The 15,681-nt window shown below is 48.6% G+C and overlaps 1 protein-coding gene across 12 annotated transcripts in view; it reads right to left on the bottom strand.

The window, feature by feature from the left end:
* ASPH (aspartate beta-hydroxylase) overlaps positions 1 to 15,681 on the bottom strand; it is a 207,705-nt gene that overhangs the window by 19,442 nt on the left and 172,582 nt on the right. For all 12 annotated transcript variants that reach the window (XM_073331031.1, XM_073331032.1, XM_073331035.1 and 9 more), the window contains 3 exons: positions 14,965 to 15,063; positions 13,095 to 13,184; positions 8,447 to 8,584 (listed from right to left, as the gene is read on the bottom strand). In XM_073331031.1, coding sequence (XP_073187132.1) covers positions 8,447 to 8,584; positions 13,095 to 13,184; positions 14,965 to 15,063 — 327 coding nt within the window. The remainder of the gene's footprint in view (positions 1 to 8,446; positions 8,585 to 13,094; positions 13,185 to 14,964; positions 15,064 to 15,681) is intronic.

Here is a 15,681-nt window from a genome sequence, read left to right as displayed (position 1 = left end):
TTGCTCGCAGCACAGTACATCTTTAGAATTAATTTGACCTTTTTTTAAATATTCAAACAGTTGTATTGAGTTATTGGGGGGTGGGAATGGTAATGGGTGGGAGAGGATACAATACTACAAATCTTTTTTGGAGATGCCTTCAACTTATATTTTGGACTCACACTAGCAATTGTGAAGGTTACCTTAAACTTAAAGAATGTGAAATATCTCTCTCCCCAGTTAAAGTAAAATGTGCACATAAATCAAGACCAGTAATACAGTCTAAGTGCAATGACATAATCTGTCTAAATATTGTGTTACCTCTGAGTACTTTAGTAGTCATCACCCCATAGTACTGTGCATCCAACCTGATTTAGCTTTTTCTTTTAATCATTATTTTGCTTACAGTGGTTAACAAATGTTAAAGGACCAGGTTTCGCTGTTATTTGGACAAATGACTGACCTAGCTACCTTGGTAGTGATTTCCCATTTTCAACATGGGAAAAACACAGACTGCACAACTTTGTATACAGCTGTAATTGACTACAACTACTACAAACAAAAACATTTTAAATTCCATCATGGGCAATATTTTTAACATATAAATGAAAGACACAAAATAAAATAAATATCATAAACTAATAAATATGTGACACATAATGTGAGTATACAAATATTTTCCAATGTCAGCTTTCAGATCCAAATTTACAAAAGCCTGGAAATTGCAGATGGTAATTCATATCAAGCTTCAGAAATTCTACATTTTCCTTGACATCCATCTATCCCAATTGTTGTTTCACTTCCTTATATTATTGATCTTCCTCTTACTGTTCCTACTCTCTTCTGTCATTCATTGTGATTGTACTTTTGTGCTTTCAGGGATTCCTTTGCTTGTATGGTTTACATAACTCTATTCTATGGACTTAAAAGTGCTCTTAAGGCGCAATATCACCACTGAAGAAATTCAGGGAGGCACTGTACTTCAGAAAGGCAGGCTCAGCTCCTGGAAATCCCAAAGTGCTGGGGTAGCATGACCACTGCATCACCTTTGGTGAGGGTGCAGTATTCACTTCCTCTCTGTGCCTCTGCTGGTGGATGTGGATGGGACCGGGCCATGGCTCCATCTTTCCTGAAGCTAGCTCTGAAAGGCACTGCCTTGAGGACTTGCACAGTGCACAGCTCCTTGACAGGGCAAGAGGCACCCTGTGTTTTGATCTCTCCCTTGTGCCAGGCAATATATGGTTCTACATGTTTTTCTTCATATACAGTGTGTGTGTGTATGTGTGTGTGTGTGTGTGTGTGTAGTGTGATAGACCCAGTCCATTTGGGTAGAGCAGAGTAGCCTTATTGGGATCGAGGAAGTGCAAAAGGATCCCCCCCAGCCTAAGGTTGGTTGATTAAGCACCAGCGCTCTCCCTCGAAAGGAGAGGCACTGGAGTAGTCCTGTCCATCTCCGGAGCTGCTCTACCACCCTGCTCTCTAAACTGTGCCAGTTCTCCGGTGGAAACGGATGTGTGGCAGAAAGGTAAATGCCGAGATGGAGCAGCGGACCCGCGCTCCACCGGATGGCCTGAAGCACGGGTGGGAGGGAGCTCGCCTGCTGCCAGTCCCCTACCACCAAGCCAGAGCTCTTGACCCAGTTGACCCGGGCAAAGGAGGTTGCTGAGTAGATGGCCTGGCAAGCCTCCACCCACGCCAAGTCACCCAGGTCCTGGACCACGAGGAGCACATCGACGGCGTATGCCGACAGGACCAGCCGCAGCTCCAGCTCCAGCAGCATCAACCTCGTCAACCTCCTGCGGAGGAGACAGAGGAAGGGCTCGATCGCCAGAGCGTACAGCTTGTTCGAGAGTGGGCACCCCTGCCGTACTCCTCGCCTGAAGCTGACCAGTTGGGTCAGGGTCCAGTTGAGCCTGACAAGACACTCTGCGGAGGCGTACACCACCCGGAGAAAACCCACAACCTGGGGTCCGAAGCCAAACGCACGCAGAGTGCTCAGGAGATACCCATGGTCCACCCTGTCAAACGCCTTCTCCTGATCCAGGGATTGGAGGGCAAACGACAGACCGTCCCTACACCCAAGTTCCAAGAGGTCCCGGACCAGATACAGGTTGTCGAAGATGGTGCGGCCTGGGACGGTGTAGGTCTGGTCTGGGTGGATCACGTCCGCCAGCATGGACCCTAGCTGCAGCGAGATGGCTTTCGCTACGACCTTGTAGTCTGTGCTGAGGAGCAAGACGGGATGCCAATTTTGTAAATCGTAGAGGTCCCCCTTCTTCGGCAATAAGGCGAGCACGGCTCGCCTGCACGAAAGAGGGAGGACTCTGCTTTGCAGAGACTCGGCCCAGACGGTGACTAGGTCTCAGCCGAGGACATCCCAGAACACGCGGTAGAACTCCACGGTCAGCCCGTCCATGCCCGGAGATTTATTGGTGGGCATGCAGCGGAGGGCTTCCGAAAACTCAGCCAGAGTGAGAGGCAGCTCTAGCCGGTCTTGGTCGCCTGCGCTGACCATCAGGAATTCGTCCCAAAGCACTCTGCAAGCATTAGGATCGGTCGGATCCGGGGAGAAAAGCCCTCCATAGAAGGCCCTGGCCCTCCCGCACATCTCCGCTGGATCCGTGAGGGGGTGCCGTCCTCTGCTAGGAGGCAGGTGATGTGCTTCTTGGCCCCCCTCCTTTTCTCCAGGGTGTAGAAGAAGCAGGAGCCGCAATCCATCTCCCGAAGGAGGCGGATGTGGGATCGAACAAAGGCACCCCGGGCCCAATGGTCCTCGAGGGCCCGGAGCTCCTCCCGCTTCTCCCGGCATGCCCCGCAGAGGGATGGATCCTCGGGGCTGGCGGCCTGACATCTCTCCAGCTCTAAGACCTCCCGTTCCAACTGCCCTATCGCTGCATCCCTCCATCGGCTGGCGCCCCGGGTGTAGTCACGGCAGAAGAGCCAGGCGCGCACCTTTCCCAGGTCCCACCACCGCCGCACCGAGGGAAAGGCACGCCGCTGCCCTCACCAGGCCAGCCAGAACTCCCGGAAGGACGCCACGAAGCCCACATCCTCCAACAAGCTGTTGTTAAAATGCCAATAGGCCGACCCTGGCCTCTCTGCACAGAGAGAGACCGTCACGGTGGCTAAGTGATGATCGTAGAATGGGGCCAGCCGGATGCTGGAGGAGTGGGCCCGTGAAAGGTGGAAATGTGATAAATAGATGCGGTCCAACTGGGAGTGTCGCGACCGATGGGCCTCCACCCGGACAAAAGTGAACGTTGAGACGTTGTCCGGGTGATGGTCGCGCCAGATGTCCACCAAGGAGTGATGGTAGACTATCTCCCGGAGGATGTCCGCGGCAGCCAGGCACTGCTCGGTCCCCGAGCGGTCCCGCTCCTCGAGGGTAGTATTAAAGTCCCCGCCCAGGACCAGGCACTCACGAGGATCCAAGGTGCCGAGGAAGGCGGATGCCTGCTGAAAGAAACGCAGCCGCTCCGGGCCCAATGTCGGGGCACAGACGTTGACAAGATTGACCACGAGCCCCTCCATACGGATCCGGAGGTGCAGCAAGCAGCCCGGCACAGCCTCGGCGACCCCCAGCACCTCGGGCCATAGGTCGGGGGAGAACAGGGTCGCCACTCCAGCCGTACGAACTGTGAGATGGCTAAAGTAGACCCTGTCCCCCCATTCCAGCCGCCAGCTATCTTCGGCAGCCGGATCTGTATGGGTCTCCTGCAGGAAAACCACAGAGTACCCCCTCCCGAAGGAAGGAGAGCACCTGGTACCTGCGGAGATCCATCCTACAGCCCCAGGTGTTTAACGTTGTGATGGTGAGAAGTGCCATGAGGAGGGCTGGGGGGGATCCTTGCCGGCAGGGATGCTCGCGGTTCCCAACGGGCCACGCAACAATCTGTGACCTACCCCGTAGGTGAGTAGAGAGTCACAGAAGAGGCAGACCCGCTGGTAGGACGCGGCAGCCTGCTTCCCAGTCCTTTTACCCTCCCCCATGAGGGCCCTCGCAGCCTGGAGGATTTGATGGAAGTCCCCCCATCGCTGGAGAGCGAGCTGCACCTTGTTACAGGAGCCCCGGACATCCTCAAGGAACTCCCGCAGCTCCTCTCGCAGCGTATGGGGGGGCCAGGGTCACTAGCCCCGGCTTTCCTCCGGAGGGACCACTGATACAACCCCATGGCCCACCGAAACGGGCAGGCAAGGAGCAGACCCCTGACGTGGAGCCCGATGGGCTGGCGCCACGCAGCCCCCCTCAAGCCCCGGCTCGATTGGGGGCGGCGGAGGGAAGATAGCAGCCCCTAGTGAGTCGGGACTGGGAAATACAGAGGCCGCTCCCTGTGGGCTATCCTCTAGGAGCGAGGAGATGACGGCCCCAGGGGCAGCAATGATATCACGGGGGGTGGAGGGGACAGGGACGGGGTTGACATCAGAGACAGGGCAGGGATCCAGAGTGGGAGCAAGGCAGGGGTTGGGTGCAGAGTCTTGGAGAGGGGCAAAAGCTGGATCCTGGGCCCTAGTAGCCAGGCCGCTGGGAAATGGCCCCTCTCAATCGAGCTCTGGGAGCTGGGGGCAGGGAAGGGGGCCCTCTGTGATGCTGGGCTCCGGCACAATGGCCGGCGTAGTTGCCATGGCATCTTCAGTGGGGTCCCCGCCCGGGAAGGAGGTCGGTCGCCACTTGCCCACGAGGGGCAGCCCGTGGGTCTCGGGTCCCAGCCGCACGGCACCAGCGGTTGCCTCGGTGGGCTTGGCGGCCAACAGCAGGGTGCCACCCACAGCCGGGCAGACGGAGGAGCCCAGGGAACCCTTGGAGGCGGGAGTAAAAACAGTGGTTAGGAGGAGGGAGCATGGAATCTCCTCGTAGATGGAAGGGAACTCTCCTTCCACCACCCCAGAGTTTTCCCCGCCAGTGCCCGAAGCGATGCTTGCCTCAGGGCTCACAGGGGCTCCAGAGGCTCCATCGGGGGCCTTGGAGGGAAAGGACTCCAATGGAGGGGCGGTACTGCCCTCCCGTGCTGCCACGTCTTCCCCAGCTGGTACCGGGGGATGGAACGCACCCGCGGGCAAGGCAGAAGGCTTGGCATTGGTGCCCCCCTTTCTGGTCTTCCGGGGGGCTCCCGCATCGGCGGAAAGGAGCAGAGCTCGAGCCTTCCGCTTCCCCGGACTAGGGCCCAGCACTCCATGGCATCATCGGGGGGCCGGCTACCAGGGGCTATGGCTCAGGGACTGTGGGAGGCAGTGGTGGGGCAGCATGAGGGAGGGAAGATTCCCCCTGCGGCCGGCCCTCTCCCATGCCCAGCGGTATCCCTACCACACCCTCCTCTAGGGGCCCTGCCAGATTGCAGGCAGCAGAGGCAGGGCTCTCCCGCTCATCTGTGCACGCTGGGGGAAGCACCCCTTGGGACCGAGGGGGAGCACTGGTGGACTGAGTAGGAGGAGGGGCGGCTTCGGGTGCCAGGCAGCCAGGGGCGCCAGCAATGACGGGGCCGGTGCCTTGCCGGGGCTCGGGGGTCCCAGATGTCTCTCCTTGCCGGGCCAAGGGGCAGTCCCTCTGGATGTGCCCCATCGCCAGGCAGAGGTAGCACCGGGCCTCCCCCATGGAATAATGCACCCGGTAATGGGCCCCCTGGTAGGGGACCAAGAACAACCCCTCAAGCGCCTCTCCGCCACATGCCGCCAGTGGCAGTTGGAGCTGCACTGGCCGGTGGAACAAGAGGATGTGATGGAAGGCGGGGTCGTTGCAGCCCAGCGAGAGAGGGCTCACGACAGAAATGGGCTTCCCCAGGGTCGAAAGGGCGGGTAATAGGGTGGCATTGGGAAGAAAGGGAGGGACGGAAGTCAGGACCAGGCAGACGCCCAGGTCCTCTAGTGGCTCCAGGGGGGTGAACATGTCCCCCATCGCCAGGCCCTTCTCCACCGCCTCCTGGGCGGCGGCCTCCGATGCTAAGAAGAAGACGACCTTGCCATACATTTTGGAGGCTGCCACAAAATGGCCGTGGGCCCCACCACCCTCGCCAACGCCCGCACGTACGTCTCCACGTGGGGCAAGGCGGGCACCAGGAGGCAACGGATGCCGTGCTTCCTGGTCAAGGTCGGGAAGGGGCCCCAGCCACTATAGCTGGTAGCGGAGGCGGTGGGTGGGAGAGATGACTTAGCAGCAGGAGGGGGGGCTGCCGCCACCTGGGCGTATGCCCTGGGGGCCGGTGGAGGAGCACCCACAGAGCTGGCGGAGGGAACAGCGGGGCGGGATGCCGCGGCCGGTGGAGGGGCCGTGGCAGTGAGGGCAGTCCCTGCCATGGAAGGGCCTGGTCTTTTTGGCAGGGCCCTTCCCCTTCTTCCTACCCTGGCCCTTTACACTGGTTGGGGGGCTCCCCCAGAATCTGAGGGGGCGAGGAAGGTGGCAGCAGTGGAGGTCACCCCGGTGCCTGCCGCTGCCGGCGCCCTGGCGGGGGCAGTGGTCGGTGGTTTGGTAGCGGCGGTTAGGGTAGAAGTTCGGGGGGTGGGGGGTGATGGAAGGGCAGGTGGGAGAGGAGCAGCTGGGGCTGCTGGAGGGGCCCCACCCGCCATGTCCCCCATCATAATAAGCAGAGAGGGAGGGGAAAACACCAGAGAGAGGAGGGGAAAGGGGAAGCAGGTCGACCACTCCTCCCTGCTAGGCTGCAGGCAGGGGAGGAGGGCACCAAAAGGGGTGGGCTGGACAGGGGGCTATCAAGGGCTCGTGGGGGGCAGTCACTGACTCAGAATGGAAATCCGGCTCCTCTAGCTGCACTAGGGGAGGGGGGTCATAAGAACGTTAGGGGGTGCAGTGAGATGGGGCAAACTCAAACAGGCGAAAGGCACAAGCGCATGGGGGGTGGGGCATGGGCATACTGAATAAGGGACCAATCAGGGCAGGGGTACCACATGGGGAGGGGGGAGAACCAGGCTGGAGGTAGGACAGGGAACCAAGGAGCTAGCTTCAGAGGCCCAGCAGCAAGAGCAGCCGTCTCCCTCCTCCCTCCAGGCCAGTTGGGTTCAGCAGAGGAGCAGAAGGCAGTGCTTCTGGCCACTGAATGAACAGTTTTCTGTTCCCTGACTGACCAGAGCAGGGGCTGCTCCAGGTTAATGAGAACACCTGACTCCAATTAACCTGCAAAGAGTCAGGTGAGGCCATTAAGCTAATGTGACCACCTGACTCTAATTAAGGGCCCTCTGATAATATAAAAGGGCTCACTCCAGTCAGGCAGGGAGGAGCCAGAGGAGAGGAAGTATGGCTGAAGGGCTGGTTAATGAAGACACCCTCAAATCATTGGTAAGGGAGAAGCAGGAGAGCTGTGGGGAAGTGGCCCAGGGAAAGGTAGCAACTCTGGCAGTGAAAGGTTGGCTGCCAACAGCTGCTACCATTGGGGTCCCTGGGCCGGAACCCAGAGTAGAGGGTGGGTCCGGGTTCCCCCCAATCCACCACTACAGAAACACCTCCTGGGAGGGGAAAACAGGCCCCTGTCAGGACAGGAGGCTAAACTGTTTGGTATGAGGCCAAACCTCCTTGCTGGCTTATGATGAAAAGGGCTCAGTAGACTGTATCCCTGGCCCTGGAGAGAGAAGGGCTACATGGAGGGTTGCAGTGAGCCTCTGAGGCTAGCATAAACCGCCTGGACGCGCGGGACCCACAGGGACAAGATCGGAGCTCTGCCACAGTAGATACACGCAGATTTTATATTCAATCAAAAGTTATTCAGGAAAATGTGTTTTTCTCAGTAACTGGGAAATTACAATGGACAGTCAATTTTTTTGCTTTAGAGCTGCACCAGAACCATAACATATGTTGTTTTATATATAAATATAAAAATGGCTGCCTTGGAGGAATCAGTCTGTTTTTTCATGGAAATGAGTAGTCGTGTTTTTAAAATGCCCGCATAGTAGAATGTTGCTGATTCACACTTTGCAACACACAAGTATGCACAAAAATGTTACTTCTTCCCATTTCTCATCAAGGATTTCACAGCAGTCTGTTGTAGTAAGGTCTCTGTTTAAGGCTGTATTCTTTACAAGATATACTAGAATACATTTTTGCACATGATGAAGTATTACTATAAATATTAAAACTGAACTACACTTGTCAAATTAAATGAGCAAAGAACATTAAAAGAACTAAACAGTATTATCCTGGTATCCTTTATTGTACCTGTCACTTGGGACCTCGGCTCATATTTCTGATGCAATTAAAACTCCGAATGAAGCCACTGACTTTTGTAGTACAAGGGATGAAGGATTCAGCCCTTACTAATTACAAAAACTCAACAGTTCATAGGGGGTGCCCATCATTGGTGCAAATCACTGAGGTTCTGATGTCATTTTGCACCTGATAAACTTCAATGGCCTATCATGTAAATGTTGTATTTACTAATTAAATCTATTTCAGCCACCCAGTGTAAAGCATCTGGAGTTAACTTTATAGTCTATTAGGTAAAAAGAGAGGGAGAAACTCATTACTTACCTTCACCAATTCAGTATAACCAGTTTCCTTTGCTGTCCACCAAGGCTGAGCTTTTAGTCCATTAACATTGTAGAGAGAGCGCTGCCAAACTGATGCAAAGTGTCCTCTCTGGTGCCCAAGCTCATACCACCTGTATGCCTAGCAGATTGCAATTGTTAACAAACAATTTACATCAGCCCAACTTCAGCAGAAAAGAATAATCTTAAAAAGGCATTTCAACACCTCTGAATGACACTCCCTCTTGACAAAGCAACAGGCTTCCTAAAGGAGCATCATTTTATCCTTTAAGATAGCCTGGTAATAAGCACTTAAGAAAAAAATAGAGTAGATAGCTCGAGTCAACCAAAGTTGTGAGACATTCCAGTCTGTAGTCACCAAGACAGGTGAAAACCAACCCATGGTAATTCACTAAGAGGACGGCTGTTACAATAGTTCAGGGGCTAACCTTGGACATGGGGGACTTGAGGGTTCAATCCCTTGCTCCACTTGAGCAAATCACTCCCCCCCCCATCCCCAGTTCCCCATCCATAGAACAGGGATGACAGCACTTCCCTAGCACACAGGGATGCTGTGCAGACAAATACCATAAAGACTGTGAAGCACTCAGACACCATGGAACCAGGGGCTTTGTGAGAGAGGAATCCTGATTCCATACTAGCCAACACACCACACTTACCAGACCAGGAGGTGACCCCCCGAAATTCTCCCTGCTCTCCAGTCCCCTCTCCAACGCTTCCCTGCTCAAGGCAGTGCTGCCAAGAGCCCCTCTCCCAGACCTCCTGAAACAGAGGACCCACCCTGCTTGCCCACCCCTCTTCTACCATGCCTCAGCCACTCTAAGCCAGCTGGGGAGCAGAGGTTGAGGCAGGGGAGAAAGATCAGCTGGTGCCAGAGAGGAGACCCAGCTCCAGCATCCTGACTGCCCAGCATGGGAACAGTAACCCCTAGAGGCAGGGGCTGACTGGCAGCTGCCTTCTCCCCACCCAGTTCCATATGACTGTGCACATTTTGATTTATTGAATCAATTATAAAGACCCATTTGATTGCAGCCAGTGTGCCACAGTTTGCTAACCACTGCTCCACAATAAATCCTGTCTAACTCTTATGCTCTTGCTTTGGTCTGATCCTGCAAGCTTGACCTCAGTGGGACTACTCACATAAGCAAGGAATCGTAGGCTCTCACCCTCTATCAGCAGGCAAGGTTAATTTTGCCTTTTTCTGCCACTAAAGTACAGATCCAAGGAGAAGAAAAGATGATCTACTCCAAAGAGAACTCACCAGAAGGTGGAACACTGCGTGTGTTTATGATGTTGTATTAATTATTATTATTATTTGTATTTCAGTAACACGTAAAGGCCCCAGTTAGGCACTCTGTGCTAGACTGTACAAACATAGAATAGAAAACAGTCCCCTTATCCCTTCTGTTACAATGAATCCCTGGCTGTACACAGTAACTACATCTGAGGAAGTGAGCTGTAGCTCACGAAAGCTTATGCTCTAATAAATTGGTTAGTCTCTAAGGTGCCACAAGTACTCCTTTTCTTTTTACAGTAACTACAGTCATCTAGTAAACTGCACACATATGGCACAAAGGACGAACACCCAAGATTGTTTGCAGTAGAAATACAGATGTTTAACATTTAAGCGAAAGGACAATCACTTTTGGTTCTCTCTGTAGGTAAGCTTATAGACAAAAATGAATACAATCCAACTAAGCACATTTGACATTCCATCCAGTATAGGACAGTAATGCCAGCATACTAAACTGCCCCAAAAAGCCTAGAGAAGTAGAAACAAAAATAGAAGTGTTTCTTGTACAGGAATCAGATACTACAATACTGCATGCTTTGACTTAATCTTAGCCATCACCGATTAAAGAAGCTATTGGATTTCTTCACATAATGGAATTCCTTCCTAAAAAATCTGATGTGTCATTTTAACCAATTACTTAATACACTTTTGTTCAAATAAAAAAAGTACTTTACACTTTAGTGGCTGAGTTGGATTTCAAAGACAAGTTATTAAGCAACCATCAAGGACTATGAAACCAGAGAGAATTATTTCTTTGGAGGTCTATGTTTAAGTTTTCATCACTCTTAAAACGTTGGATGATACTCTGGTGTATAAAACTCTGATCTATGAAGGATAGAATTGCTGCAAAATGTGCTCTTACAGTAAATGTATAAAGCACTGAAAAGCCGTGTTGACAAATAGAATAACAGTGGACAGCCTTGGAGCTTTTCCTTTTGATTGCTACAAAATATTACAAGTTTCTGAGAGGAGATTTTTAAAATTGTGTCTTTAGGTATGGATCATAAAAATGTTATGTATTACCTTGGGTAATCTCCAGTATATCTTTATAGTTTAAGTTTATCTGGGTTAAGCCTCTGAAATGGAAACAGGATGATTTTTTAACATATGTTCCTCAGCCTGTAGTTGTAACAACTATGACTACTAGTAGACTTTATATGTTCATTTGCAATATACCTAAAGCTAGCCCAGGTGACAAGAGTTTGAATTACCTGTTTGAACTACTGACTGTGGAGAGAGATCACTAGTGCTATTTATGTGTAGGGATGTATATTATTGTTAGCCCATATTAAAAACATTTTTATTTCAAATACATCTGTCAATGTCGGGAAAGATTAGACGGAGCCCACTCTATAATTTAAGATAGCTGCAACAATAAACAATGTTTTCCAATTGATTAATAGTCTGATAATTACTTAGTCCATATAGTCCCCATGAAAAATCATTTTCTCCACTTATTCTTTACATAGTACTTTCCATTTATTTTATATTTTTTTAATTCAGTGTGCCATCTTATAGGATTATTTGAGTTGGAAAGAGCCTATTCTACTCTACCCCCTGCAATTTACCAAAGATGAATTGCTAATTTAGCCCTAATAGATGAATGTCTACTTTCTGTGATGACAATTCCGTATGTTCCTTATGTACTGATCTCTTTCCTTGATTAAATCTTGAAGTTCAGCAAGTCTAGCAAGGCCAGTGAGAAAAAGTTAGATTAACAGTGGACTTTCCCATTGTGATAAATTTAACAGTCTGCTCTACCCCAAGAAGTTCATTCATCATTGATTAGATCTTTTTCTACAGAACTTTGGCCTTCAACTCCATATACATTAGTACAAATCCCTACTTGGGAATTAGGATGGTACAAATTAATTGTGTCTGTGTGGTATCGTTAGCCACACATAATAATTTAGTCCTCTAGTATAGTCCTTACAAGCAGGATTCTTCTTCTTCTCCTTAATCTTCTCCACTTTGAGCATAAAAGCATTTCAATTTTGTTTTATTTATATATATATATATATTAGTACAAATACAAATTAGTAAATATATATATAAAGGGGAGGCCAACTAGTTCTTATTTGCAAATTAATTTTTAAATCCACAAGAATTCAGCAGAGGGATATTTTATTAAACTTCCACAGGAGATAGCCCAACTTTAAAAATTGAGGTGCTAAAATATTGTCACCTGGATCTGGAGATTTAGCTTCAGTCTAATTGTTCCATGAGGAGTTATAATCACAGTTCTATAAGATTTTCATAAAATAATTGAAGGTCAGTCATATTTGGTTATCTGGTTCCAGTTAAGATCACAGCCAAAATCTGATTATAGCCACTGGTTTATGTTGACTACAGAAATGCCATGAGCAGATTCATTTGTTCCAATGATTGGATATAAGATACACAAGAGGACTGCATTTCTAAAATGGCTTGAATGTCAATGCCTCTGAAATATTTTTTGTATCACTGATAAACAACACACAAATAGAAAACTTCTTGTTTTCAGCTGTCCATATTCCTTATCAAAGAAACTTTTTTATTTTCCTGTCAATATTAGGATTCATAGTTTAAAAAATACCCAGGTCTTCTGATTTCCCCACAAAAGAAGTAGGGCTAATCCACATGTGTAACTTTGAATATACTAAATTCAATAAATCAGAAGCTCTCTTGGTTTCCATCATATTTTGTGCGCATTATGTCCTGAAGAAAAATCCTCAATATTTAAGCAAGGATCCTATTTTACTGATCTGCCTGCTAATTTAACACATGAATGATTACAGGAAACCAATGCACTGGTTCCAAGTCCTGCACTACTTATATGTCTGTTGCAGTGAGAGTCCTACTCCCATTGTTGAGGTCGAAGGGAGTTTGTTACTTTGAACCTGTGAACAAACATGCACACATACTATATTCATCTATTTTTGTCCCTGGGGGAAAAGTTCCTGTAGTCCAGAGTTGGTTCTACCTTCAGTGGTAGCAGCATATCTTTTAGTCAAACACAGACTTATTAGTCAAAAATTTCACTCATTGAATCTGTGAATTCCTCTGGCTGCCCTGCCTACTCCTTGGTTTGCACTGGTTATCTTTCTGTGCCCTTCCCTTCCGCTCCGGTGGATCAGGATTTAACAATGGGTTGCTGTGCACCCACACTCCAGGCAGACTTTCTGCTGCTGATGTCTTACAGTCTGAGCACCACCACACTCTAGGCTGTTAAACCAATGGGACTATTCACGTTCCCAATGTTACGACCATGCTTAGGTGCTTTTCTGGATTGGAAAAAAAGCGCTCAGCACCTTGCAGGACTGCATTTTTTAGAATAAGGGATATGTAAGACTCGTACCTCTTTGCTTCCAACTCTCTGCAGGGCATCACCTAAATGAAAATAAAAGCGTCCATCATCAGTGCCAGGGTCACCAGACTCTAGGCCTTCCTAGAGAAAGAAATAAAAAGAAACACCAGTAAAACTGAGTTAATTTAGCTGTTACAGTAAGGTGTCCATTCAATCCAAGAAATAGACATGTAAAATATCACTAAATAAATATATACAAGTAAAATTATTTGTTATCCTGGAATTTAGGTTCATAGAATCATAGAAGAATCATAGAAGATTAGGGTTGGAAGAGACCTCAGGAGGTCATCTAGTCCAACCCCCTGCTCAAAGCAGGACCAACCCCAACTAAAGCACCCAGCCAGGGCTTTGTCAAGCTGGGCTTTAAAAACCTCTAAGGATGGAGATTCCACCTCTCCTCTAGGTAACCCATTCCAGTGCTTCCCCACCCTCCTAGTGAAATAGTTTTTCCTAATATCCAAACTAGACATCCCCAACTGCAACTTGAGACCACTGCTTCTTCTGTCATTTGCCACTACTGAGAACAGCTTAGCTCCATCGTCTTTGGAAACCCCCTTCAGGTAGTTGAAAGCTGCTATCAAATCCCCCATCACTGTTCTCTTCTGCAAACTAAATAAGCTCAGTTCCCTCAGACTCTTCTCATAAGCCATGTGCTCCAGCCCCCTGATCATTTTTGTTGCCCTCCGCTGGACTCTCTCCAATTTGTCCACATCCTTTCTGTAATGGGGGGCCCAAAAACTGGATGCAATACTCCAGATATGGCCTCACCAGTGCCAAATAGAGGGGAATAATCACTTCCCTCGATCTGTTGGCAATGTTCCTACTAATGCAGTCCAATATGCCGTTAGCCTTCTTGGCAACAAGGGCACACTGCTGACTCATATCCAGCTTCTCGTTCATTGTAATCCCCAGGGTCTTTTCTGCAGAACTGCCACTTCGCCAGTCAGTCCCCATCCTGTAGCGGTGCATGGGATTCTTCTGTCCTAAGTGCAGGACTCTGCACTTGTCCTGGTTGATCCTCATCAGATTTCTTTTGGCCCAATCCTCCAATTTGTCTAGGTCACTCTGTACCCTATCCCTACCCTCCAGTGTATCTACCTCTCCCCGCAGCTTAGTGTCATCTGTGAACTTGCTGAGGGTGTAATCCATCCCATCATCCAGATCATTAAATGAAGATGTTGAACAAAACCGCTTGATACCGGCTGCCAACTAGACATTGAGCCATTGATCACTACCCATTGAGGTTGAATGAATAACACTTACTTCAGTCAAAAAAATCTTAGAAACACTGTGGTTTTTTCAACTGCATCTTCCTTCACAGCCCTCCCCCACAAAAAGAAGGTTTTTTGTTTTTTTTAGGAAGCCTGGAAATTCCAAGACAGGGTTTCACTTTACAAACTTTCCTCCCAAACATTCAAAAGTATGCAGATGAATAATTTGGATTACTCAAGCACCTTAAGGTTGGCCCCATACTGCCAATCTCAAAACAATCAGAAACTCAAACCTGTCCATCACATAAGATCATTCATTAGTGACCAAGGAAACATTAATACTTTATGCTTGAATCTTGGATATATAAAGGTGTCTCACTTTACAGATCTGTGCAGTTATGAATATATTCTGGGGTAGTATAAATAGTTATTTATAACTATTGTGCTTATAGCTAAACCCGTGTTATCACAATTCCCCCTCCCCCTTTTCTACCATTTTTCTACCAGAAAAATGTATTTTTCATGAAAGAAAGAAAGAAAGAAAGAAAGAAAGAAAGAAAGAAAGAAAGAAAGAAAGAAAGAAAGAAAGAAAGAAAGAAAGAAAGAAAGAAAGAAAGAAAGAAAGAAAATGACTAATACGGGAATTCCACCTTCAAATATGGAATGCTCTCTATTATCTTGTTTTCTGCCTTGAGGATGAAGCCATAATGTACTTTAGCAAAGCCATCATTTGGAGCCAGACTCAGGACCTGTTTTAAAGCAAATAAATAATGATTACATATTCATTTATGCATTTCTTTTCAAAATTAATTTAGATTGCTCAGAATGTGACAGACCAACAATCGTGTTAGGATTTTGTGGTTTAAACAAACACTATCATCTGCTAACAACTCTCTAAGAATCACTTGACTTGGTCAGGTTTTTCCAGGCTCCTTCATGACATTTTGGTATCTCACTACAATAATTTATGTGTACAGTAAAACAGCGTCAAGCACATCTTTATAGTTAGAAATCACAAGCTGCACAAATTAACATTATCTGCACTTATCTTAGCAGTTCAGCTACATTTCTTTATTTTCTTTTCCTCCCCCTCATGTCTCATAGAGCATGTCTTCACTGCAGAATTAACTTGAGTAATCTACACTCAAGTTAATTCTCTTGAGTTAGCCTTGTTCAAGTGCGAGTGGCCACATTGTAAAATAACTTTTCAGCTACTATGACCACACTGCACTCACTCGTGTGTGGTGTGAAGACTTCTAGGGGCATATCCCATGGTTCTCTGCACTGCAGCAAACAGAGCTGCTCTATGAATTTTTTCCCAGTGAGTTGTGGGATAACTTATTTGTCCTTTCCTTGGCACACAGAGG

The sequence above is a fragment of the Lepidochelys kempii genome, chromosome 2, assembly GCF_965140265.1.
Source record: "Lepidochelys kempii isolate rLepKem1 chromosome 2, rLepKem1.hap2, whole genome shotgun sequence".
NCBI classification, from domain to species: Eukaryota; Metazoa; Chordata; order Testudines; family Cheloniidae; genus Lepidochelys; species Lepidochelys kempii.
This window is presented reverse-complemented; position numbering and strand designations above follow the sequence as displayed.